The following is a 25,487-nucleotide window of genomic DNA, read 5'->3' as shown; positions in this document are numbered from 1 at the left end:
CTTAGAAAATTCTTATACTTTCTCCGAAGAAATAATCGTATTTATTTTATAAAATAATTGCCTTCACCCTTATGTTTTCTCCCCACTGTAGCTAATTCGTTGCACCATACAAAAATCATATTTATTTACTTACATCTTTTTCTTTATTTATTTATTAATATATATCGCATATCCGTGAACGACGTACCTCGTACATCAAAAAAGATTATGAGTTCCACACAAAATTTTATATTTTATATTTTTAAATAAGCACATTTTTTATATTTTGAGCTGCTGCAGATACAATATTTTTCATACCTTATTATAGACATTTTTATGAAGACATACAGATACACATGTTTAAATAAATATAATTTATGGACAGACATTTGTATGCACATAACATAGGTACGTACATATAGACGGAGATAAAATATATTTGATTATTTATTTTATTTATTAAATTTCAGAAAAAAAAACAAAAAAAAGAAACCAACAACAACTACAACAACAACAAACAACAAATAAAAAAGAAAAGAAAACAATTCTAGCTACTTTTCTACTTTGTTGTTCAGATACACGTAAAGATGCCCGTACAGATACTCGCTCAGCTGCAGATGCTGTTACAAACTGTGCTTGTGGGTTAATAAAAATGTGTGTGAGTGTGTAGTGCCTTTGTTCGTACATTTTATACCAATTTACACTGACACCAGGCGAGCATCTCACAAGCGAGTAAATCCTGAAAACAGCAACAGGGACAATAGATTTAGACGCAGCTGAAGATGAACGTCAAGTAGTCGAAGTAGCAGTAGAAGAAGAAGAAGGCAGCGATAGCGGTAGCGGCAGAGTATAAAATACCGTCAATAGCGACACCAAAGTCAAATCCAAAGACCAAAGAAGCCAAAGTGACGAGAGTGTAATGACTTTTGTCATCGTTTGGGTTAAGTGGATTGTTGGCTTCCTTCTTCTTTTGAATTGAGTGTGGCAGCCGTTGTCGTCGTCGTTGTCATTGCTGTTGCCATTGCTGTTGCCGTTTGTGTTGATGTTGATGTTGGTGGATGATGATAGCAATGTTGGTTGGTACTGATATTGCTGCCACTACTACTGCTGCTGCCGTTGCTGCTGCTGCTGCTGGTACTGGTGGTGATGACGATGTTGGTGTTGGTGATGGTGATGGTGATGATGGTGACGATGGTGGTGGGATTGAGATTTAGATTGCAAGGATGTTCATATGATTGTTGTTGTTGCTGCTGTTGATTGTTCTTTATATGTGCGCACTTGTGGTGGTTCTTGGTTCATTATTGTGCGTTAAATGACAGGAATGAGTATTTTAAGGATTCCACTGATATTCTTCTCAATCCAACTTTTCTTTTTAACTTTTATTTTTATTTCGTCGTAGTAATTTTTTTGTATTTGCTAAACGTTTTGTGCACTTTCAAAGGACTTAAGTTTTTAACATCGTAGTGAAGTTGTACTTATGATGTTTTTATTAATTTTTTTTTCTTCCTCGAAACAGAATTCCTGCTCCTTTTAGGTGATGTAATTCGTGTGAAAATTTGTAATAGATTTTCTTTCATGTTCTATGCATATTTAAACAAATATTTGGTGCTTAATTATAGAAATTATAGAAATTATTAGGAAGAAAATAGTACATATCAAATTATGGTAAGGATGGCAGAATTGCGCTCATTTACATTCACAAAGAGGAGTTGGCATTGTTTACAAATAAAGGATCTAATTTTCATAAAAAGAACTTAGTAAAAGTTGAAATGCATAGAGGTGCTTTGAATTCAAACGAAGTAAAATTAATGACAAGATTGTTGAAAATCTTAATAAGGATGAGTACATATATCATTAAAAAAACTCTTAAGCTGACATTGACAGTTGATGATTTGTAGGAGAAATATTTCTGGCAATAATAGGTGGTCATTTCATAATGATATATCCCTAGTATTGACAAGTGATCAAATATAAGAGAAATATCACTGACAATGATAGGTGGTCATTTACAAGAGGAATATCCCTGGCGATGATAGGTGGTCATTTCAAGGAGATATATCCCTAGTATAGACAGGCAATCAATTATAAGAGAAATATCACTGACAATAACAGGTGGTTATTTACAAGAGGAGTATCCCTGGCAATGACAGATGGTCATTTCCAGGAGAAATATGCCTTACAACTACCCCTGGCAATGAGAGGTGGTAATTTCTAAGAGAAATATCCCTGGCGATTACAAGTGGTCATTTCTAGGAGAAATAAGCCTAACAACTATCCCTATCAATAAGAGGTGGTCATTTCTAGGAGAAATATTCTTTTTATATGAGTACTAAGAAGATTTTTAATTGTAGAACATAGCTATATAAAGGGATTCAAATAATAATAAATAGAAATTATAAAAAAATTGATGGCTACCCAATAAGAACATATTTTTACATCACGGAATAATGCTAAAGAATCGTAAGTTACCTAAATGGAAAAGTTTTTTAAGTTTGGAAAAAACAAGAAATATTGGATGATATAAAAAGTATTATCCGTTTTTTGGTATATTTTTAAAAAAAAATATAGCTTTATAATTCCATCGGAGCAAAACATAGAAGCAATCAATCGATGTGGCTAGCTCAGAAAGTAAGTGACAGAACAATCACTTTCATTGGCACCGATTGGTAAATGTAGCAAAACGCTGTTCGTACAAAAGATGGAACGACGTAGCAGGCCAAAACACCAAACAAGGTGTAAGTGCTTGAAGAATCATTGAATTTTACTTTTAAAAATGAAACGAAACGATTGTGAAAATATTGATCTATGCCTTGGACCATATTTCCAGGGGTAACATCTTGCCGAGGTGTGAGGGCTTATTCGGTATGTGGAACATAAGAGTATTGCTAGCACCATTTTTCTGAAGTGAGGTGTTTTTCAGAACTTACGAATCTAAGAGTTCAGAGTTGGTCTCTATACAATATATTATGCTCCTTTTGGGTATGTCAACATTATTATGATTTTTGTTAATCAGAAATGGAGAATGTCGAATATTGAGTGATACTCTCTATGTAAAATCTTCTTGTTATAGAAAAACCCTCAATGATTTGTTGAATTAGTCGGTCAACCTAATATATCGAACGTCATACTTTTTTAATATTCCATAAAATCTATTTTGTTATATTATTCTATTTTCATATATAAATTGTCAAAAAACTAATGGTACTAAGAAAGACTGTAATGCTTAGAGGAAAAAAAAAGAAAGAGAACGGTGATCTCTTGGACTGTAATCATTACTAATCGGAATTGCACTCTCTTCAATCAAATGCAATATATATTCCGTCAGAAAGATATGCTGAGCTTCAAAATATTCTTCTGTAAAATCATCTGAATAACTTATTATCAGAATTCAATGGAGCTCTTATTAAAGTCAATCATCCAACTTGTCACAGACGCTATTGCGTAAAAGATAACCATTTACTCGCGTTTGATTAAGCTAAGAAGAAGAGGTCACTTATCAAATATATTAATCTCAAATCGATTTTTTCTATTTTATTATACCCATAATATAAAGCTCTTTAATAGTGACTTCCATTATTTGGAGACGATGGCTAATAATTTTTTTTGTTGATTTTATTATAAACTATTATTAAAATAATTAAAATTCTTTTTTGCATATTTGTGATATTTAAAATTCCTAAACACACATTCTTTGACATTAGTACGTGCATCTGTTCCAATCTTCTTCCAACGATCGATCTGCCATAAAAAGCATTGATCTATCCATGGACGCTTTGTGTTTGCTGAGTGCATTAATCAAACAAAGCATTGCTGCTGCTGCTGTTGTTGTTGTTGTTGTTGTTGTAGCTGCAATCAACAGCAGTTGCTGCTTTAAAAAGCATTTAAATGCATTAGCATCATCGCGAGATCATAGGAATTCCTGTGATTTTCTTAAAAAAATATTGCTGAGCTCGTTAGCGCTTCTTTCAAAAATTTCACTAAAATTTATTTTATTTTTGTTTATTTCGTTAAATAATATACAATTTTAAATAGTTTTTATAAATTCCACACAGAAATGCATTATTATTGTTTGCATCTCTTGTGTTATTATTATTTTTTTTTTAATTTTTTTTTTGTTATTTTAGTTTTCTATTCACACATTTATTAATATTTCTCTTTTTGCTTTTAGTTTTTATTTTTATTTTTATTTTATTTTTATTATTTATTAAAATGTGAACGTCTCAGATACATTTGGCGGCACATGCTTCTGTGACGCTGAGGATCGTTAGCATACCCCGCACAGCTAATGCCATCGAAGACATTGTATCTTCTGCATCTTCTGCTGCTGCTGCTGCTGCCGAAGTATCTTATGCTCTTCTTCTTCTTCTTCTTCTTCTTATTTTTAGGCCTCATCTCCTTGTTGTTGTTGTTGGTGTTGTTGTTGTTGTTCTTATTCTTATGTAATTTATTTTTTTGTTGGGCATCATATAAAACTCAAATATTGACAGATGAAGTTTATTCTTTGTGTAGTTGCCTCGGCTGGTTCCATTCATTCAATTTAAATGTAAAAGAATCAATTTCATTTTTTATAAGAAGATAAAACCAGATAAGTGTCAGTCAGTTGGCGGTGCATCGGCCATGGAATTTGTGAGATTGGAGCGGTTGCAGCGATCGAAGCGATCGTAGTGAGCGGTCGGAGCGGCAGGCGCGGCGGTATTATTGTGCAGTTGTGGCACTTTTTTCTTTACGTTTATGAGCATCTGACTCCTTTGATTAATTGCATTTTTATATGAGTGTTATTTTTTAAGTATTTATAAATATAAAAATTTCATTTAAATATTTTTTTGCGTCTCGGTCTTCGCTTTATTTGTAAATGGCATTTTATGGATATCATTAGGCAGTCTTTGTGCTGCATCAGGTTCACTGAACTGCTCAGTTTTTGTTAATGTGATCAATAATTTTTGCTGCCCAAATTATACTACGACTCATATATATATATTTTTTATAATGTTATTAAGGATTTTAAGTTTTTTGTCGGCAGAAAGTGTTTTAAGGTTTCTTAGGGTTTTGAATTTTTTATTATTTTTTTTTTATGATTAATTATCACGCAAATCAATGATTGGTAAATTATGAAAAAATTTGGAATTAAATTGAATTTAAATAATTTACAAAAGTTGCGAGACTATTCAATACAAACAATATTTTTAATCCGGAAATAATTACTTAATATTTTAAGTGTATGAAAAAATTTTATGAAAAAATAAATATGATATAGTATATGAACTAAATTTTAAATCAATTTTATCTAAAAAAAAATTAAGAATTATAAGAATAAGAATAGATATAGAATTTAATAATAATAGTCATTTTCACTATGCATTGGGGTGATTCTCTCTGAAATGGTGCAGATGAAATAAGTCCATCTACAATAGTCTAGATGGTGCAAGGCCATCTGCAATGGCGCAAACAGATTTGAATCAGTGCAACTGCAAAAAAGTAGCGCAGAACCCATATCTACTTTACAGTCCCATATGTACAATTTCTTATTTTTCACGATCGCAACACAAAACACCGATAGAATATATATAGTTCCTATTATTAAGAAAAACTGAAGACATGTTTAAAAAAGCGGTTGAAACCGGTTTTATAACGTATATTGTTGATTTATCACTGTCCCATTTTACGGAAATCCTTTAAATCTAAGCGTTTGATATACTGATTTGAAATTGGTGCATGATTGCTGCACTATAATCCATTTACATTGTTCTTTCTACTACTGAAAGTACTACAAGCTGTACCTATATCACTTATGCATAGGTGCCTTATCCGGATATATGACCCAAGTCAAGAAACTCTTGAAATTATCACTATTCTTTACGATTTAGTCCGTCATGAGTCATAAACATATAGATGAAATATAATATAAATGCTTCTTAGACTAACACATGCCACTTAAATTATAAAGAACCATACAAGAGGGAATGGAGTTCTCATTGTAGTATTGTATTATGTTGGGAAAATTTGCACCTAGAGATATGTTATGCCCTCTCTATGGACCTGAAGTATTTCCTTAAGCCTACTTCTTCAAGTAAACTGCAAATTTGAAATAATGATAGTTTTTTAAAAAAAATATAAAGGTGAGGATCCTTCTTATTTTAATACTTATATTTTTAAGAGTTATTAATCGATTTCTCTTCGCTTTTCTTTATCTGACTATGTATTTTAAATCATTTTCTAATGCTACAATTTGTTTTTATAGTAATGCGAATGTCGCCAAAAATCGTTGGGTTCCAGGCTAACTAAGTTTTATTAATCTAATAATACGAATTTGAGAAAATCATCGTTTTGATCTTACTGTATTAAAATTAAAACAAGTTTGTAGAGCAGTTTCTATTATACATATCTAGATAATATTAAGCAATAAATTATTAAATATTATATTGCTAAGAACCATTTTTCTGCCTTTTGATTGTACCTATATGGTTCGGACCTTTATGGACATTTAGTACTGTATTTATCAGTACTCGTGTGGATTAATCTTATCATATAGATTAAACAATACTGAATTTCACAATGTGAGTCCGGAATATACTCGGCGATTTATCTACACTGCGGAATTATATCGATATCTCATACAAGGGTCAATCAATCGCCATCACACTAAAAAGGAAATAAATATACTATTGGTGCCACATATGTCAAATCATTTAACTTTAAACAAAATTCTGAATTTTTATCCAGAATAAATTTACAAGTACATAATTTGATTCTGGAAAATGTCTGGGAATATGTCTACAATGAGGTCTAATGTGGAAATCTTATATAAAGGTCAAACGTTTGTTATTTACTCTACTGTAGTAGCTTGTGCCAAATTCCCGATTGCGTTTAGAGAACTAAATTTTTTCTATATAATGTCATTTGTCATGACGAAACAGGTTTCAACATACCTCACATAAATATAAGATACTACAAATACTTCCAATATAAAATAATGCAATTACCTCAATCTTAAACACTTAAACACTATGATTCAAACTCCATCTGTACCTCAATCCACCTTTTGTAAAGAAAGAAATTCATATATCCAGTGAGCTAAGTGTAAACCATCTAGACAATAGCCGGTTTGTAATGAAATCAATGGCGTTTCGTCTAATACACATGACCTTAAGCCAAAGTGGGATTCAAGTATAATTTTAATATGGTATTAAATATAATTATATATAGGTCTTTAGGTTATCTAATAGGTTTGTCTTAGTGGTGGTATTAATATAAATTTCTTCCATGAACAAAACCGCACGTAAATTCATTTTTTCGTCCTGATATATTTTTGAGATATCGTGTTTTATATTTTGTGATTACATATACTTTTTAATAGACTTAAAATTATTTACTATTTACTACATATTATGTACTATATATTATTTTATTACATATCGTATATCTGGGTTAAGCGTTAGAGAATGGTAATGAGGCAAAAATTGAAAAAAGACGATGAATTTGAACTCACATAATATAGATCTCAGTACACTCACTCTGATATCCACATTAGTATATAACAGTGCTTGCTTTTTTTAAGAATTTATTTCACTTAATACTTTGCTTTGGCTCGGAAACGTGGGGGCTCCCACGTAATTAAGAAAAGTATGCTAGGATTTGAAACCAAGGTTTTACGAACAGTTTATGGTTTAATATGAGTCTTTATTAATGTTTAAAATATAGATATTGATGGAATAATTAACTTGGGAATCTCTTAGGTGATAAAAAAAATATTATTTAATTAGTTGTATCACATTTGGTAGGATTGAACAAAATTTGTTCTTAAAACAGTGTTCATTGATGAATTATTGTATCCTGTTCTAACTGTAATCACAGAAAGATGTCTTTCAATTTAGCACTACTTCACTACTAAGTGAAGTTCTACAGATATTTCCGGATTCGTATAGCAAAAATAAATATTTCCATGATGCAATCGATATTTTTTAATATTTCTATTATAATAGAAAACAAAAAGAGTTACTACGATAAAGTTATTTCCAAAATATCAAATTGGACATAAGAGACTAGATGATATTTATGCTCGAGAAACCTAAATGGATGTCAATTATTATACAGACTAAAGTTTACTAAAAGATACGGAGCCAAATGATATTGACAATAATTGCATTTTTTTGTTATGATTTGTATTATAACTATTAATATTACAATTAATATGTATTAATTATCAATTACCTGGTCTTGCGGTAGGAAATATTGGGTTTTATTGATCTTGTGATTAATAAGTTATGGAAAAGATATAAGTTCGTGTCTTAATAGAATCTGTTTAGTAGGATCAATTTGAATGAATTCCTAAAAAGCATTTGATAAAAACTGATTGGTAAGGAAATGATTGGTAATTATGGTAGTTTAAAAGAGGCTGTATTATTTGAATTGTTCCTTGAATATAGTAATAGTAGTAGTATTAGCTTTATTTTCCTTCATTTTGTATTATGTTGTATTACATAGAAATTTATAACAATTATATTATGTATATAAAACTTTCGCCAGCTTCCGAATATACACATACTAGCACTTTATTATTTAATGAATTTTTTTAAAAGAACTCTTTAATGTTAGAAAAATACTGATAATCAATTTTAGAACTTATCCACAGTATCCGTATAATGAAAAAAGTGTTATTAAAAACTGCTTAACATCGTTTAGTAAAGTAAATTAGTAAATTTGAAATAGGTTTTAGTGAACAAGTGTATGAAAACAAGTATATGTTAGATTAAGCCTTTTCCGAGTTAGTGCATCTGGGCACTTTTACTGAGCACTTTTTGTTCATTAAAGTCTATTATCAATTTGTTAATTTTAGAACTAGTGAATTTTACATAATCTATACAAAGAAAACTAGTTATAACTAAATACATAATAATTTTTTATAATAATTTCTATAGAGGCTTTTTCGAACAGTAGTGAAATACAACAACAAAAATTTTATTTTTTATATTATTTTAATTAATTGAATTTTTGGCTGACCATACTATGTTTCGAGTATTTCCAAATACTAATCATCAGTGATCTTGGAAATAATTCTTGTATTTAATTATTCGTAAATAATTACTTTTTGAGACTGCAAGTACCAGGAATCGAACTCGGGTCCTGTCAAATGTGAAGCTCAGAATCAGCGCACCTTAACCAACTAATCCAAAGCCGTATATGTTATTATACATAGATAATTTATATTTATTCAAATAAACTACCTGACTAAACCCCTTCACTTAACTAACGCATACACGCAGTGCTCAAAATAGCTTAAGTATAAAATAAACGAAAGTCTAAGTGAAAGTGTTAGCTAAAATTGCCGGAATAACTTTAAATAATAAAAGTTTGATTTTGATGACAGTATTTTATTTAATAATGATGAATTTAAGGGTGTGGCTTTTAGCCTAACTTTTTTTAAATATAATTATATATCAAAAGTATGTGTTGAAATACGTCAGCCAGGACATTTGCCATAAAATGGTCCTTACCTAATTATCAATTATAAAGAAATTAAGTAAAAATAAAAACCACAACATATTTTTATGATAACAAAAAAAGAGTTCGGAAAGGACTTCTACGGCTGAACCCTTAATCAATCAAAGTACTGGTATCCAAAGAGTACAACTTCATTGCTTGGAAACTAAATAACGGCTTTCGTGGGCATTTACATTGCTTTATTGTTTCGCCGTCGGTAAAATGCAATGTCCGTGTATGAATAAATTTTACAAGCAAAATTATTTGAAGAAATAAAAATTTTTTTACAAATATATAAAATTCCTAATATTCGAAATTATTTATCAAATTTTGAAAATATCGAACTTTAAAGTTTTTCTTAACCTTGGACAACAAAAAGATTATTATGACATCTCCTCGGTGTTTCTATCTTTTTCCGCTTTACTTGTACTTGCGGTCAGTGCTCATTGTCAAGTCAACAGCCGAAGAAAATAAGTAAAAATTTACACATTCATTCACTTCCATTCATTTCTTCCTTCCTTCTTCACTCGAATTCGCTGGTGAACAAACACTTCACCGCTGAACAACTGAACAACTGAACAACTGCCGAGTCACGTGAGAGATGTCAATCATTCGGCAAAATACACAATGAAGCATTCGCATTTAATGTGCCCATTTAGACTCGCGACTACAAAGACCGCAACAACAATAACGATTTGTTGTGTGACGCCATCAGCAACATTATTTTGATCGGCTATATTGTTGTTGTTGTTGTTGTTACAGTTGTTGTTGTATAGTGGAATTGTGGTTGCCACTTTGCCAGTTGGAAATTCTGCATTGCTCGCGCTCACTCAACGCTGCCGCAACAAAGACAAATGATCTCGTCAAAGGCCGAGACCTACCCATTTGGTTACATGCTCTACAAAGTGGCGTACTCACGCGCGCGAAACAAGAATCAAAACAAAAAGCACCACAGCGCACAACGCACACACAAACACACAAACACAAATACAAATAGCAACGCCGCCTTAGCATTAATGACGATCTCGTTGGGGACACCGACAGCGGGTCTGAGGCAGCGATTAAAATCAAAGCAAACGAGAAGAAAAAAAAGATGAATGAAATGAAAATGACGTTCACACTTGCCAGATTTGTGTAGCACTTGTGGTTATGGCGATTTCGCGCAGATAATCACACAATGCCGATCAGTACAGTGTAAATATATACACACACATACACAAAGAGAGAAACAAATTTAATGGTTAGCTTAGGTATGCGACAAACACTGACGTCACACACACAATATTGAGTAAGAATTTATGAATGAAATAGTTTGTTTGAAAAAACTTACCCGCTCTTCTTCACGTATCATTTCAGCTATGCCGGGTTTTATTTCCAAATCATCAACTATGGATGTTGAGTGATGGGGTGGCGGCGGTGGTGGTCGAGGTGGGTGTGCCATACCCATTGCTGCAGCAGTGCTTAGATCCATATGTGCAGCAGCGGCTGCAGCGGCCATTGCAGCTGCTTGTGCGGGTCCCAAAGGAAAGCGCGAGTCCGCATGCATGCTCTCAACACCACGCGAAGGTCCAACTGCACTGGTGGCTGATGAAGGAGTTAGTGGTCCACCACTGATCACGCTCGAAGGATGTGTTGTGGATGTCGCTGATGAGGCGGGAGAAGTACGATGTGAGTGATGATGTTGCTGATGTGTATGTGTTTGGGAATGATGATGTGAGTGACCTTGTTGTTGTAACAATTGAGGGCTTGGTGTGAGTGTACTGCTTGGGGTGCGATTCGGGGCTAGCAAATTTGGTGTAGGAGTGGGCGATGGAGATGGTATTTCAAGGCGTGAAACTGCTTCCAATACCGATGGTGTTAGACGTGTGCTACTACTCAGCTGTGCAGTAGCTTCCGCAGTACAACTTGTTGTGGGTATAGTCGGAGGTGTCATTAACGAGCGCTGTCGCTCACGTTCACGTTCCCGCTCCCGTTCACGCTCTCGATGTCGCTCTATCTCAGCTCGTTCTGCAGCAATTAGACTACTAAGTGGACTTGTGGGCGGATTAAATAGCGTATCTACAGATGGCCAGCGACGTTTGCGTATGTTACGTGCTGCAGCCTGCGCAGCTTGATGTAGTGGTGAAAGACGCATTTCCAGATTTTTGTCAGCACCAGTGGTATTATTATTACTGCTACTGCCAAGCTCCCAGTCACTTTGTGTTAGGCGCATTTTCTTCTCAGGTTCAACGAAGTCGAGATAGGCATCCGAATCGTGTTGTTCTGCAGTTTGTAAACGTGACTGTACTTGTTTTGGAGATGGTGTTGAGGTTGTGCCTTGTGGCGAGGAAATTGTTTTGTTGGGAGTACACTTCTGTTGCTGTAACTGTATATCGGTACTATTGAGCTCTTTATCAGTTTCTGAGGAATCATAATTATTACCACCGCGCACATCTGCCAAACCACGTACTTTCAACATTTCCGCAATGCGTAATAGAGGTCCAATTTGTTCCTGACTCACATTGATCTCACCTTTGTACATAAATTCTACGATCGCTTTCAAATCTGTCCAACTAACATCACGCATTATCACTATAGGATGTTGGCAGGGCGTGTCTGTGAGTAAAGTTTGAAAGTATGGTGAACAAGCCGAAAGCACCATTTTATGCGCTTTAATGGAACGACCGTCGCAGGCCAGTGTGACATCTACGAAGGATTCGCTTTGTAGCAACTGATCAAAAACGCTAGTAAGATTACTTTGGTAGTTATTCCAACGTAAGCAGAATTGTTGTGGCGCAATTGAAACCGAACCGGTAGAGGAGGGCACAGAATGTGTGGGTGAACCAAGTTCGCATATGGGCGTATTTGCTCTACTATTGTTTGTTGCCACAACTGGTGTGGGTGTCGTAGCTGTACAGGGTGAGTTGCGTGAAGGGCTCACCTCTCCACGTTGATCAGTCGTACTTGCAATAGGTGGCGGCGTGTTAAGTTGACATTCAGGCGTTGTAAATGAAGCCATTATGCTCGGTAATACTGTTGACGTATTCGTTGGTGAATGTAACGAATGTGCAGGCTGTGGTGATGATTCCCGCTCTTGTTTAGTCACTACAGTGGTGGACTCAAATAATTTACGAAATGGTGAAGAGCTGTCAGCTGCATGTCCGGCAATTGCTTGTGGTGAAGTGTTTGGTGGTGAGTTTGAGGCCATTTTAGGTCAATATTATTGTAAGGTTGATAAGTTTTTATTAACTATTTTATGTGTAATTTACGGTTTATTGTTAAGATTTTTTTTGTGTTTTAAATATGCATAATATAAAATTAGTTTGCAGGCGGATTTCACGGGGCTGTAGGTTAACTATAATTTTACATATTATAATGATAATTTGTTTTTAATTTCATTGCATTTACTAATTATTTTTATTGCTTGCCGTTTTCAATGCAGCTACCATCTCTCACACACACGCACTCACAACAAAGATTAACTCTACACACACGTGTGCGTAAAGTACTAATTCAACACACACACACCCCAACACAGCACCAATAGTCTTACCACCACAACTACCAATGCATTAACAGCAATAATTTTATTAACATAAAACGACTACGACAACGACAACGACAGCGACAGCGACAACGTCAACCGGAAATACACCGCAAACTATAAAACAAAATTCAAAATTTGCCACTCGCAATACGAAAAACGTAACGCATGCTACGCGCTCTTTTCAAAAAGTTCCTATTGTTGTTGTTTTTGTTGTTGTAGTTGCTGTTCTGCTATTTTTTTTTGTTTTTATTCTTTACGTGCACTTTCTAAAGCGCGATCTAACGGTGTTGCGATTGTTGTTGCTTGCGTTGTTGGTGCTGCTCGTCATATCTCGTATCACAGCCAATACTTTCGTCTATTGTTGGTTGGTCTGTTTACTTTGCCGCGTTATTATTAGTGTTGTTTTTGTTTTTTTTGTTATTGTAGTTGTTGTTGTTGTGTTAGTTATCCCCCCAAAAATTCATAAATATAAACAAATACTCTAAATAACAGTGGCGCTTGTACGTAACGTAGAATAATTGGAATAACAGTAACCAAAAAGGTTTGCGTGCGTATTTACGTATTTTACGTATTTTACGTTGTCGTCGTAATTGCAATTAACGTGTCTGATTTAGTTTTGGTGAACAGTTTTCGCAGTTTCGCAACTTCGCAAGTTCGCAATTTCGCAATCTCGCAATCTCGGTATTTTCGATTTTCGTTTTGAACAAAAGTCTTCTCAGCACGACCGTCTGAATTAGACTGAAATCGTTTTGCACATTTTGATACGGAAAAACACTGAAACACAAAAACTTAACTGCGGAAAAACTGAAGCAACCAACAACACAACAACAACAACATCACTACAACAACAAGAGCAATAATAACAGCAACGAAACCAGCAACAGCAGCTTTAGTCAGCCAACAAGCAAGCAGGCAAGCAAGCAAAGGCAAGCAAGCCAAAGCCAAGCACAACTAAAGCAGTTTTGCACAACGACTACGACGACGACGACGACGTATCAATTGTACGTAAGTATGTACGTAATAAACGTATAAGTTTTTACCAAATTGTGTACATGTCGATATGTATATATGTATGTGAATGTGTGTGTGTGTATGTGTGTGTGCTTGCATGCTCAACTCATGTATGTTTGAGTAAGAATGTTTGTGCATATGTGTACGATTTTCGTTTCAGATTCGCTAGTGCAACTTTGTTGTGCTACGAGTAGTAGACGACGACATCGGCAACGACAACGACAACGACTACGACATCTACATTGTTGTAGCTGACATAAGAAGAGTAAAAGCAACAACAACTATTACAACAACAATTATGATAACTATACGGCACCGATGGCGATGGCAATGGCGATGGCGATGTCGATGACGGCGACTTTAACTATGGCGCTATTTTAGCAATGGAACGAACATTCGCTTTCCTTTATTTGCTGCTCCCCTACAAACAACAACGGAACTAACTGCTATAAAGAAAAAAATCACATGTGCAAGAATTTAGTGGAGTAGTTGTTCTTGTAGTTGTTGCTGTTGTTGCGCAAAAACAAAACAAAACACAACAACAAAGCGCAACACTAATATAGAAGACAAGTGCAACGCATGTACAAGTGCAGCGAATGCATGCATTACTCTGCGACTACGCCGACTGCACAAGTCGCCTATATGCACAAGTGCAATTCGCTATAAAGAATACGTGTAAGTAAAAGAAATAGGAGCACTATTTCACGAAACCCTACGTTCTACACAATAACAACAACAGCAACCATAGCAGCAGCAACAACAACAACAACAACAAAATAAGCGGCATAAAAAAGCAACGCTCATTTGCTCAATTGAATTGCGTGCGCTCTTTTCCTTGTATAATTTTGCGGAAATATGCCGAAGTCATCTTCCTTTCTGTTTGTGCCACTGCATGCTAAGGAATTTCACACATGTTATGCCGGTCTTGCATGTATTGGTGTTGCTCTGTTGCGCTGTGTGCGCTTTTCGCTATGCATTTCGCTACGTTAGCACCCACGAAACAACCCTTTCTCTCTCTCTTTGCTCTATGCTGGCTGCTTTAATTTTCGCAAACTTTCTGCTGCTGCTGCTGCTGTCGCTAATACTGTGGCTTGGATTTTGCTTGCTTACTTTGCTTTTGTTTTGTTTATACTCGCATGCAGCACAAGCACATTGCGTTGTGTCATTTGACTTTGTTTTTGTGTTTTTCGACTTTCTCTCGCATTTGAATTTTGTGTAAGTTTTGTGTGACAACGCTGCGCTGTACGCCGCGTAAAACGCGAGTTTTCTTTAAAAATACTCAACCGTGGAGAAAATTGAAAATTGTTATTGTTTTGTGTAGTACGTTGAGCAAAATTTTACTACTCGTGAGACAAGAGTCTCTGTGTGGTGTATGAATGCAACAAAAAAGAGTAAAAGACTAAATATGCTCGCGTAAGAATGCCGCCGTTTTCAAAAATGGTTTCAAAGAAAATGGAATGCATGATAGCCGGTATATTTAAACAATTCCCTTATATAAAATGAAAAAAATGTATTAACATATTAATGAAAATTTAAATAAATCAATTACTAAATATATATATATATTTTTATTTATTGAATCAAAATTAATTTCTATAACTTAACTTATGTTTACTTCCTAACGAACACGTTGACGAAAAATCATTCTATATTTAATATCCTAACTTCTCTACTAATATCTCAATATTTTTATTTCAACACTCTCTTATTCGAACTTTGTTAAAAATCTTTTCTATAAAAATATTATTATTAATTAGCAATTTAATATTAATTTATTGTACAATGCTGCCTTAACAATTGAAGTAGCGCTGCTGCTGCCGCAAACACATACAGTATAAAGCCACATTACACACTCCGTACACAGCAAGCAGGCAAATACAACTTAAGTTTCTGTTCTCTTTTTTGTCTCACAGTCAACGTGAGTGAGTGAGTGAATGTGCTTGCTTGCAGAAACACTTCATGTTAGAGCATTTTTCAAGCAAGTTGTAAACAAACCCCACAACGGAACGCTTTGAGAAACGAATCGGGCAAACACATGCCATACGAATTCGCCTACAAATAAATTACATTTCTCACAAACAGCGTTGAAGAATGAATTCGCCTTTTAATGAATATGATTTTGTTTTTCTTAGCAGCAAATAATTTTAGTTTTGTTGATTTTGGTTTAGATGTGCATTTTATGAATGTGTGTTTGTGTGTGTACTTCAAACGACTCACTTGTCAATGACAAAATGTTTTGTCGAAATTTTGTTTCTAAAGAGCGTGTATATTTTTAGCCATTTTTTTGCGCTAATTTCATATATGAGCGCAACGTTGTCTTCAAAGCAAGTACCTTGTGCATTGCGAGCTAACTGCATGCAGTATAAGCAATTTTCGCCATATTAATTTTTCGTTTCATTTTTGCCACCTTTATATTAGTTAGTCCGGCCCCTACCCGAGCAGCCACAACTAAATTCTTATACACACATACTCATAATGTATGCTTATTTACGTACATATGTGTGTGTTTGCGTGTTGTGCAAAAATTTTTGCAAAGCATGTATTTTGTTTTTGTATATATTCACTTTGAATATAATTCTACTTTATTTTATTGTTTTTTTTGTTGTACATTATATGTGTGCTCACAAATACACATTTACCTTTTATTTAAAATATGTTTTATATTATATTAAACAATACAACAAAACATAAAATACAAAACACAAAAACAATATATTTTATTCTGTTAAATTAAAAAAGAGTAAATGAGATCGCATATGTTTATCACATATATGGACCAACTGCTTTAACTCATATAAATTAAATGTTTGTGCTCTTATTGTTATTGTTATTGCTTAGTGAATGAAATTTGCATTACTAATATAATTTGTTGTTGTTGGTGTTTATTTCCTTTGTTACATATTTATTATAGTAAATCTGGTGGCATGTAATAAAATTTATTCCATTTTTCATGTTGTTGTTTTTGTGCTTACGTGTTTAGTTGCACATATGCCGTCGCATATCGTTTTAAAACAATTGAACTTGGTAGTTTTTGTTTTTGTTTGTGGTTCTTTTATGTTTTTTATGAGGTACAAATTACTTTTATTTTGAGTTGAGTTTAGCTTTTGTTGTAGTTGTAGTTGTTGTTTTTATATTGGGCATATGTGCTGGCATGTTTTACTATTATTGGTTGTCATCTGAAATATAACTCATACGACTCGTGCACTGTTGTTACTCGTTGAAGTAAAAATAGGTGTTCCTTAATTTATATATAAATAAAAACTTAATTTATATATAAATATTTAAATAGTTTTATTGAAATATAATTAATTTTTCTAGTTAATAGTTAATTAAGAGGTTAATGAAAGTATCTACTATATATTATATATGAATATAAATGTAATAAATACGCGACAATTAATATATATAAAAAAATAGAATAAAATAGAAAATGAAATTGCTATAATGAAATACATTTTTTCTACTTTAGTATAACAAAATTAGTAATTTTTATTTCCAAATTTTTTTTTTTTAAATAGTAATGAATTAGTAAATCAAATCTAAAATCATCATAAAACATAAAACAAATTTCAGTTGTAAGATATGCTCCAAAAATTATTTTTTATTTAAATTATTACTTCATCTTTATTGTTATTATTATTATTGGCGTGTTCTAACATTACATTAACTATGGGTATATTAAAAACTTAGTCTTCCGAAGGGTATGTTCAACCCATTTGTATTCTTCCGCACTATTTCTTCCTCAATAGCGATTTATTTAAATATTTGCCACAAACGAGCGTTAGTTATCGTATTGTAAACGTTTGTAGTTTTCGAATCGCTTCTTGTTTTAAGCGCCGGGTTTTGCTGCCGGAGACTAGCACTGACTTGACGCAGGATTTAAATATTTGAATTTTGGTTTCTTGTTTTATTGTTTTATTTGACCATACCCACTAAAGAGCGGACAAGGTACCACTAGCCTTCGTTATTCTTTTATTTATTGCATCTGTTCCACCTTCAGATGTTAGTGTGTTTCCAAGATACTCAAATCCTCCAACATCTTCAAATGCATAGATTTAGTCTTTGCGATGTTAATACGAAGGCTGATTTTCGCAGAATCGGCCTTTATTGATATACAACAATTTAAAGTACTTCTTTCCTCTTAAGTACATTAAAAACTATTTAGAAGTAAAGACTTCTTCAAAAACATTTTTCGTTATAAATGTTGCATAAATTCCTTCATCTCCATGAAGATTGTATCGAATTTTCTTACAATTTTAACTAACACTATTTAAAAAACCTATAGGTAACTTCTTATTTCTGTCACTGTAATTACAGGTCCATATTAGTGGATCCTTCTTACAGAGCTGCAACTTTGACAAGGAAGCTGAAAATGACTAATAATATCGTTTTGATAAAAAGCGTTTGTTTTTGTTAAATAAGTCCACTAGAAAGTTTACCTAATATAACCAACCCTGTATAATAAAAAAATAATCTTCAACCGATTCTATTGCATTGAATGCAATTTAAAGAAATTTAGCAATAACATTTTTTTTTTATTTGGTCAAAAAAGATACTAAAAACATTTCAAGAAATTTAAAAAAAATGAAATTATGTATTATTAAATATGTATATAAAAATTCCAAATTTTTTTGTCTTATGCCAAAAATGCAATTTTAAGACATTTTTTAATGCTTTTTTTTTTTAATTGCCAGAAGAGCTAAAATTAAAATTATTTTTAATTATTTTTTTTATTACTTGTCAGAAAAAGCTAAGAAATTGACCATATGCTTTTTTTAAATGCAAAAATGTAATTTAAAAAAATTTTTAATAATTTTTTTTTGTATGTTATGTTATGTGATTTTTCTAATAGCAAAAATGTAATTTTAAGATATAAATTATTTTTTGTTTATTATTACAAATATATAAAATTTTTACTTCTTATACCAGAAACGCAATTTAAGAAAATTTTTCAATGATATTTTTTTATTTCTTGTTAAAAAAAGCTAAGTAATTAATTATATGCTTCTTCTAATATAAAAAACGTGATTTTAAGAAATTTTTAATGAATTTTTTTTGTATATTATTAAAAATATATTAAAATACTGAAATTCTTTCTTCTTACACGAAAAATGCGATTTTAAAAAATTTTATAATGAATCCTTTTTAATTTTTTTTCAAGAAGAAGCTACAGAATCAATAATATGTCCTTTTAATACCAATAAAAATCTATAGTAACAAGAAGGGCATATATACAGAGAAACCCTCTAATCAGACATGCGATTGCTTTAATAAAATACTTATAAATGTGATAACTAAATATGTAAACATTAAAAATTGAACTCTTTAATTTACACACATCACCTCCAGCTTCCTTTGATATTGCAAATGAAATTGACACAACAGCAATAGCAACAACAACTACAACAACAACAACAACAGCTGGAGTTGCAGCAGCAGCAGCAGGACCAGCAACAGAAACAACGTTAGTCAAAGCAAAGCATTAACGTAAGAGCTGGGGGTAAGTGGCAGATGCATTGGAGAAGTGCATACAGAGACTTTCATCGATGAAAATCAATGCAAGCAAAAACATATGAGCTGAGCCACCCCCGGCCCCCGTACCCCGCACCCACACAACTTCTGACAAGCCAAACATGGCAGCAGACTTAGGAACGCGACGATGCGAAGCATATAGAAAATTGTCTCTAAGCCTTTTATGAATGTTTGCTGCATAAAAAGTGAAGCAAACGACGCGACATATAGAAACCCAATTCTGTTGTAGCCAAAGCTTTGCATGTAGTCACATGTGTTTGCTGTATGTAAGTCGGTGTATGCGTATGTGTGTGTGTGTAGTTATCACATTGGTATGCTGCTGAAACAGCGGCGGCGACGGCGACGGCGGTGGCAGCGGCGGCGTATGTAAAGATTTCATTTCATAGCTTTTACAAGAGTAACAACAACGCGACAACTTGCAAAAACTTACAAAACAAAAACAAAACTAACAGTTTTTGTTATTGTTTTGTTGTTGTTTTTTTAGACTTCTTTTTTTCCTTCATTTTCGTTTGTTTTCATTTATAAGAATGTTTTTTTTGTTGGGTGTAGCTGCGGAGTTAACTGGCCACTTGGAGCAATCAACAACAAAAGTCGCGAAATATTTAGCTATGCAAGGGATCAGCATGAAATGGAGTATGTTGATTGGTGTTGCAGATTGGCCGGGCGAGGTGCGGGGAGTAAGTTTACATACTGTTTGCAACTATGATATACGCTATTTGCCTTCAAAAATATTAAAATTGAACTTTTAGGTTCTTTTGGTTCGTTTGGCTTTTTTGGTTCTTTTATGTACGAAGTTGTACAATGCACAGGAGACACAGGAGACCATTTTGGATTCATTTGGAGGTTTGGTAGTCTGCGAATGGTTACATATTGCAGGACCTTAATAAAGTAAGCTTTAATTCGACTAATTTGACTACTCAAAAATATTTACTTTTAAATGTGTTTTTTTTAAGGAATTAAAATCTGTATATTTTATTAGAATTTTATTTGAATACTATTAAAAATTTTTTAGAATATAATTCGAATATTGTGTGAAGAACTAAGGAACCAAATTCTATATTAATTTTTAATTAAATAAAATTTAAATTATTTCAATGAAAAATGAAATATAATTAATTATAATGTATAGTAATACTATAATATATATTATATATTGTATATATCTTCTTCTTATTTTTCTTCATTCCATTGCGTTCCCAGGAGAACATTGGGCTATAACATATATATTATATATTATTATATATTATATATATTATTATATATTATATTATGTATTATATATTATATATATTATATATGTGTATATATGTATTAAAAGCGTTTCTCTGATTCAGATAAATCAAAATTAATAACGGTATGAAGCGAAGTGCATGGATCCGAATTCAATATATCATTTCTAATTTATATTGTGAATACTCATGGCAGGACACGAGTTCAACCTTTGGTACTTGTGGTCTCAAACATTTTTATATGAATAATTAAATATAAGAAATAGTTCCAAGATCACTGATGATGGATATTTGGCAATATTCGCAACAGCTGTATGGCCAGCCAAAACATTTAATTAATTTATAAATAATAGTGTTCTAATTTACTACTGTGCATAATACCTCCTTATTGAAAACAATAGTTTATATTAAGAATTTAATTTCTTTCATCAAAACGGAAGTCAAAAATTTATTTAATCAATTTTAATAGTAAAATATCCAACTAGTTTTCAGGTCACAGGTTTATCTGCTCCTGCCCTCCAATTGCACAGTAACAGCTACAATAACTTTATACTATATATCTGTAATTTAATCTGGTGAGTTTCTAGACTTAAATTGGGGTATAAATAACTTTAGTAGTTTCGAGTTAACATATGAGACCCTTGGATTATAGCACGATAGTTTTCATAGATCACTCACTTAATAATAATAAAAAGGCATAAAACCAAATAATTTAAACTTTTTTATTTGTTTTGTTTTAATTTAGAATTATTTTAAAATATTGTAAAATATTAATTATAAATAAATTTAACATTATTTTTAAGAAATAATTAATAATAATAATAATAATAGTAATAGTGGTGTATATCTCATTCACCATTAAAGATGGTGAGAGATAAAGTTCTATTGATTAATTATACAGAAAAAGTAAGGTTCGTGTATTGAAAGAAGTAATAATGGGCCTCTATCTAATATGGAACGCCCATCATAAAGTATTAAATCGAATCTATGATATCGGGCAAGAAAAATAGAGCTCATGATATCTGCTATACTGTACTGCTCTTACAATTTTAAAATTATGTCATCTGGATATAGTGTCAATGGAAATTCTCTCCTCTATGTCAATAAAGAACTAAAATAGTTTTTAAAAAACAGAAGAGATAATGAAATTTTACTATATGTGTTAATACATTGGGCTAGTGTATCAACTTAGTGTGTCGGGGATAGTCAACAGCAACATGAACTGACATGAATTAACTTGAATCAATTCAAATTTTTTTGCATGTGTTCTGGATGGAATGTTACCCATGTGGGGGATATAAATGTATATCTAACAAATTATACATGGTAGTTATACCTAACTTAAGTAAAAATGTATAAAATGGGGGCAAATGTACGATATTTCACTACTTAAAATACAACTCTGTATTTATTAAAATGAAAACTAAATTCCGAAAGGAAATATTGATTTTCTAATTAGTAAGTGTATATGTATAGAATATAGTATATAGAATAACTATTTTTAAAAAGGTCGAACAGAAATTTGAATTGACGCGAGATCCGAGCTCTTCAATGGTACAAACTAAACAGAGTGTGCTTGCTAATAAAAGAACTGCCATAAGGAAGATAGCTAAAGAAATTGGAATCAGAAATCTCTACTACAGACGGAAATATATGTTAGATTCAAGCTCATTGCTGATAAATATAGGCAGAAGTTAAATAAATTGTGTTTACCGAAAAGAGTTATGGCATATCATGTGAATATATGAAGAGCACCGTGGTGTTGAGCCTTTATCTGAGTTTTCTTTCTTTCTTTTTGTAACTTTAGCTTCATACCTTCAGGCTCTTAATTTAGTCCTCCACATTTCTTCAATGGTTAGTCTTATTTAAGGATATTCTTTCATATCTATATCATTTTATTTCAATAGACATCTCTTTCACTTTTCCATTTCTATATATTGATTATCATTTTTAAAGGTATTCAAAAATTTGAATTTTGTGTTCCACTGTTCTCTTGCGACTTCCAAAGCCTATGCAACTTAACGGATATTCTCGTATTTCAGGAGAAAAAATTTTTGTCGTTTGCTGACAAAAATAGAAACAAAATTTTCAGAAATTCAAACGGCGCTAGGCGCGTATTATGTACGAAAATTTATGTATTAGCGGGTGACGATGACGATGAGACGAAAAACTGATGACCAACGACCACAATTTCGATGGTAATGGCACTGGTGCTGATGACGAGAAAAGCAGCCACGTACTTGGGGAGCAAAAACGCATGCAGGACTATGCCAATGGCAGTGGCACGAAGAGCATCAGCATCAGCATCAGCAACGGGAGTGGCAGTGGCAGAGGTGAAGTGTATGCAAATCGAAACATACATATGATTGTGTGGTTTGAAGTGGATGAAGGTGACCAAACGGCGTATTAGCAGCACAGCAAATACACATGCGAACATGCGGACATAGAATGGAGATGAGAGCCTTTAATATAAGAGACGCTGCAGATATGCGATTTAAATCTACTTCAAAAACTCCCCCACTTTTGAGGGCGCATACCCGGTATCTGCACTGGAATACGCAAAATAATATAACAAAGACAAGAAGAAGAAGTGGAAGACTGCAACGCGGCAGGCAGTGAATGTTTGCTAAAAATAAGCAACAACAACAACAATCACAACAACACAAATGTGTGCCCGATGCTGCTTCATCGGTGAATACTGCAGCTGCAAAATCTATCTGCAATACATATACGTACTAAAGGATACAAACTTCTATTCGCAGTTCACAAGTGAGTAGAGTGATCCATGGTCTGGCGTATAATATAGTTTGGGGTTTAAGTTGATGGCGCGCAACAAAGTTTAGAGCTAGAACGGCCCAACCAATAACGCACAATAACGCGTTGTTTTGTGAATGCAAAAAAGGCCCCCTTCTGAATTGTTGATGAGACGCTGACGAACTGACAGGCGCACGGTGTGACGGGTCGACCGGGCGCCTGCTGCCTGCTGCCTTCTGCCTTCTGCCTGCAGTATTCGAAATGCAAACGTGTGATGCTAACGATGCTGGTTACGGCGATTGCGACTTTGGAGTTGTTAAAGGATTTTGTGCCACATTGTTGCAGTGAGGGAGCATTCAGTTTGGAGTATGTGTGCAGGATGCAGGATGTCGATACGGCGGTTTCGGTGGGGGAAAGTGCAAGCAGCATTTTTTATGTCTCGGGCGGTAAATTTTTGCTTTAAGGTTTTTAGCTTCAGTCATCAAGCTTAGAGAGCCTCGTGATGGACAGCTAACGTGGCGCGAAACATTAAACGCGAAACTGTACAAATGGCATTGGCATTGGCGTAGGCTATGGAGAGAAATGCTGAAGAGTAGGGGATGGTATGTAAGGCATGCTGATTTCTGAACTGCTGGATGTTGCAAACATTTAAGTTTCGGCATCGTTGCCGCACTGCTGTAACTGATGCTGGTCTTCATGTATGCATGTCGTACAGGACATATTCTACTCTCCACTGCTCCCTTATGTTGCTTTCTAATGCTAGCAATGGTTTTGTTGTTGTTATTATTGCTGCTGCTATTGCTGCTGTTGCTGTTGTAGCTCGTAGCTCATAAGAATTTCGCGTTTGGTTTAATGCTGCGTATGTGTTTGTCAGCAACTAAAGCTTTATGTTTTCGTTGTTAAGTCAAGTTGACGGAGGGAAGGGTTCCGTATAGCCTAACAGGCTAACTCGTTTGATTTTGTTGTAGTCCATTGCTGGTTTAAGCTACGATTTGCATACAAGTGCCATATGCAGCAGAGCAATTGAACTCAAACCCAAAGACTTGACGCCCCTTGCGGCGACTATAGACAAAGTTTTAGTCCAAGTGGATTTTGCTGGAAAGGCAAATCACAAATTTATACGACTGAACACCTCGTACCAGCATCGCAAATGCAATCATACATACTATACTTACTATATATATGTAAGTATAATGTGCGATTGTGTGCGAGTTTAGAGTTGCAGACATTAGCTTTTATGTCCGTATCGGTTGCTTGATTTCGCTATTGGTTTTGTTTGTGCTAAAGTCTTGCACTTCAATGCCTGTCATTGCTGCTCAGGACGTAATCGCGAAATTTCACTTGGCTTTCATTGAAATGACAGTGCGGTATCTTTTTAGGCAACCTCGCCAATCGAATTTGGTGCCGCAGCCGCGTTTTTTGGCTCATTAACTAAGTTTCAGGCGATACTCACACAGATTCGGTTTCTTGTCAATAGATTACTGCATTACTATTACTATTACTAATGAATGGATGCGTCTAGCAGAATTGAAAGTGAAGTAGTTTTTTTCCATCAGAAAAACCTTTAAAACGAATTGAATCTTTTAAGGTGGACGTTAATTAGTAGATAAAGGAACAAAGTAATTATATCAGATTTACTTTTTGTTTGAAGTTTTGGTTGAATAAGTATCTGATACTCGTTCACTCCCTAAAATTTATGATAAATTATTACAGTTAGGACCTTAATACTGCTACTGTCATTATTTTTGTTATAAGTGATATTATCAGAATATTATATTGAGACGAATGCTAAAATCTCAATGGTATATCAGAAATACAGTTATACATAAAGACTTGAGAGTCCAGAGTGTGCAAAAACACAATAAAAACAGAGCGCTGCAGTTGTTTGATTCCATGGATGCTCATACCAATCTAGAGCTGCACTCCTAGTAAAGAGATGCAATATATATTCTCTTAGGAAGATATTCTGAGTTTCAAAC

The 25,487-nt window shown here is 33.4% G+C and overlaps 1 protein-coding gene across 1 annotated transcript; it reads right to left on the bottom strand.

Moving 5' to 3' along the window:
* Window positions 1–3,676: 3,676 nt before the first annotated feature.
* Window positions 3,677–13,165, bottom strand: LOC119677251 (protein bric-a-brac 1-like). Its single transcript, XM_038088527.1, has 2 exons — window positions 10,787–13,165; window positions 3,677–3,847 (listed from the first exon to the last, which is right to left on the bottom strand). The coding sequence occupies exons 1-2, from the start codon at window positions 12,641–12,643 to the stop codon at window positions 3,677–3,679; spliced, it is 2,028 nt and encodes a 675-aa protein (XP_037944455.1). The 5' UTR covers window positions 12,644–13,165.
* Between the last annotated feature and the right edge of the window lie 12,322 nt (window positions 13,166–25,487).

The sequence above is a fragment of the Teleopsis dalmanni genome, chromosome 1, assembly GCF_002237135.1.
Source record: "Teleopsis dalmanni isolate 2A chromosome 1, ASM223713v2, whole genome shotgun sequence".
In the NCBI taxonomy this organism is placed as follows: domain Eukaryota; kingdom Metazoa; phylum Arthropoda; class Insecta; order Diptera; family Diopsidae; genus Teleopsis; species Teleopsis dalmanni.
This window is presented reverse-complemented; position numbering and strand designations above follow the sequence as displayed.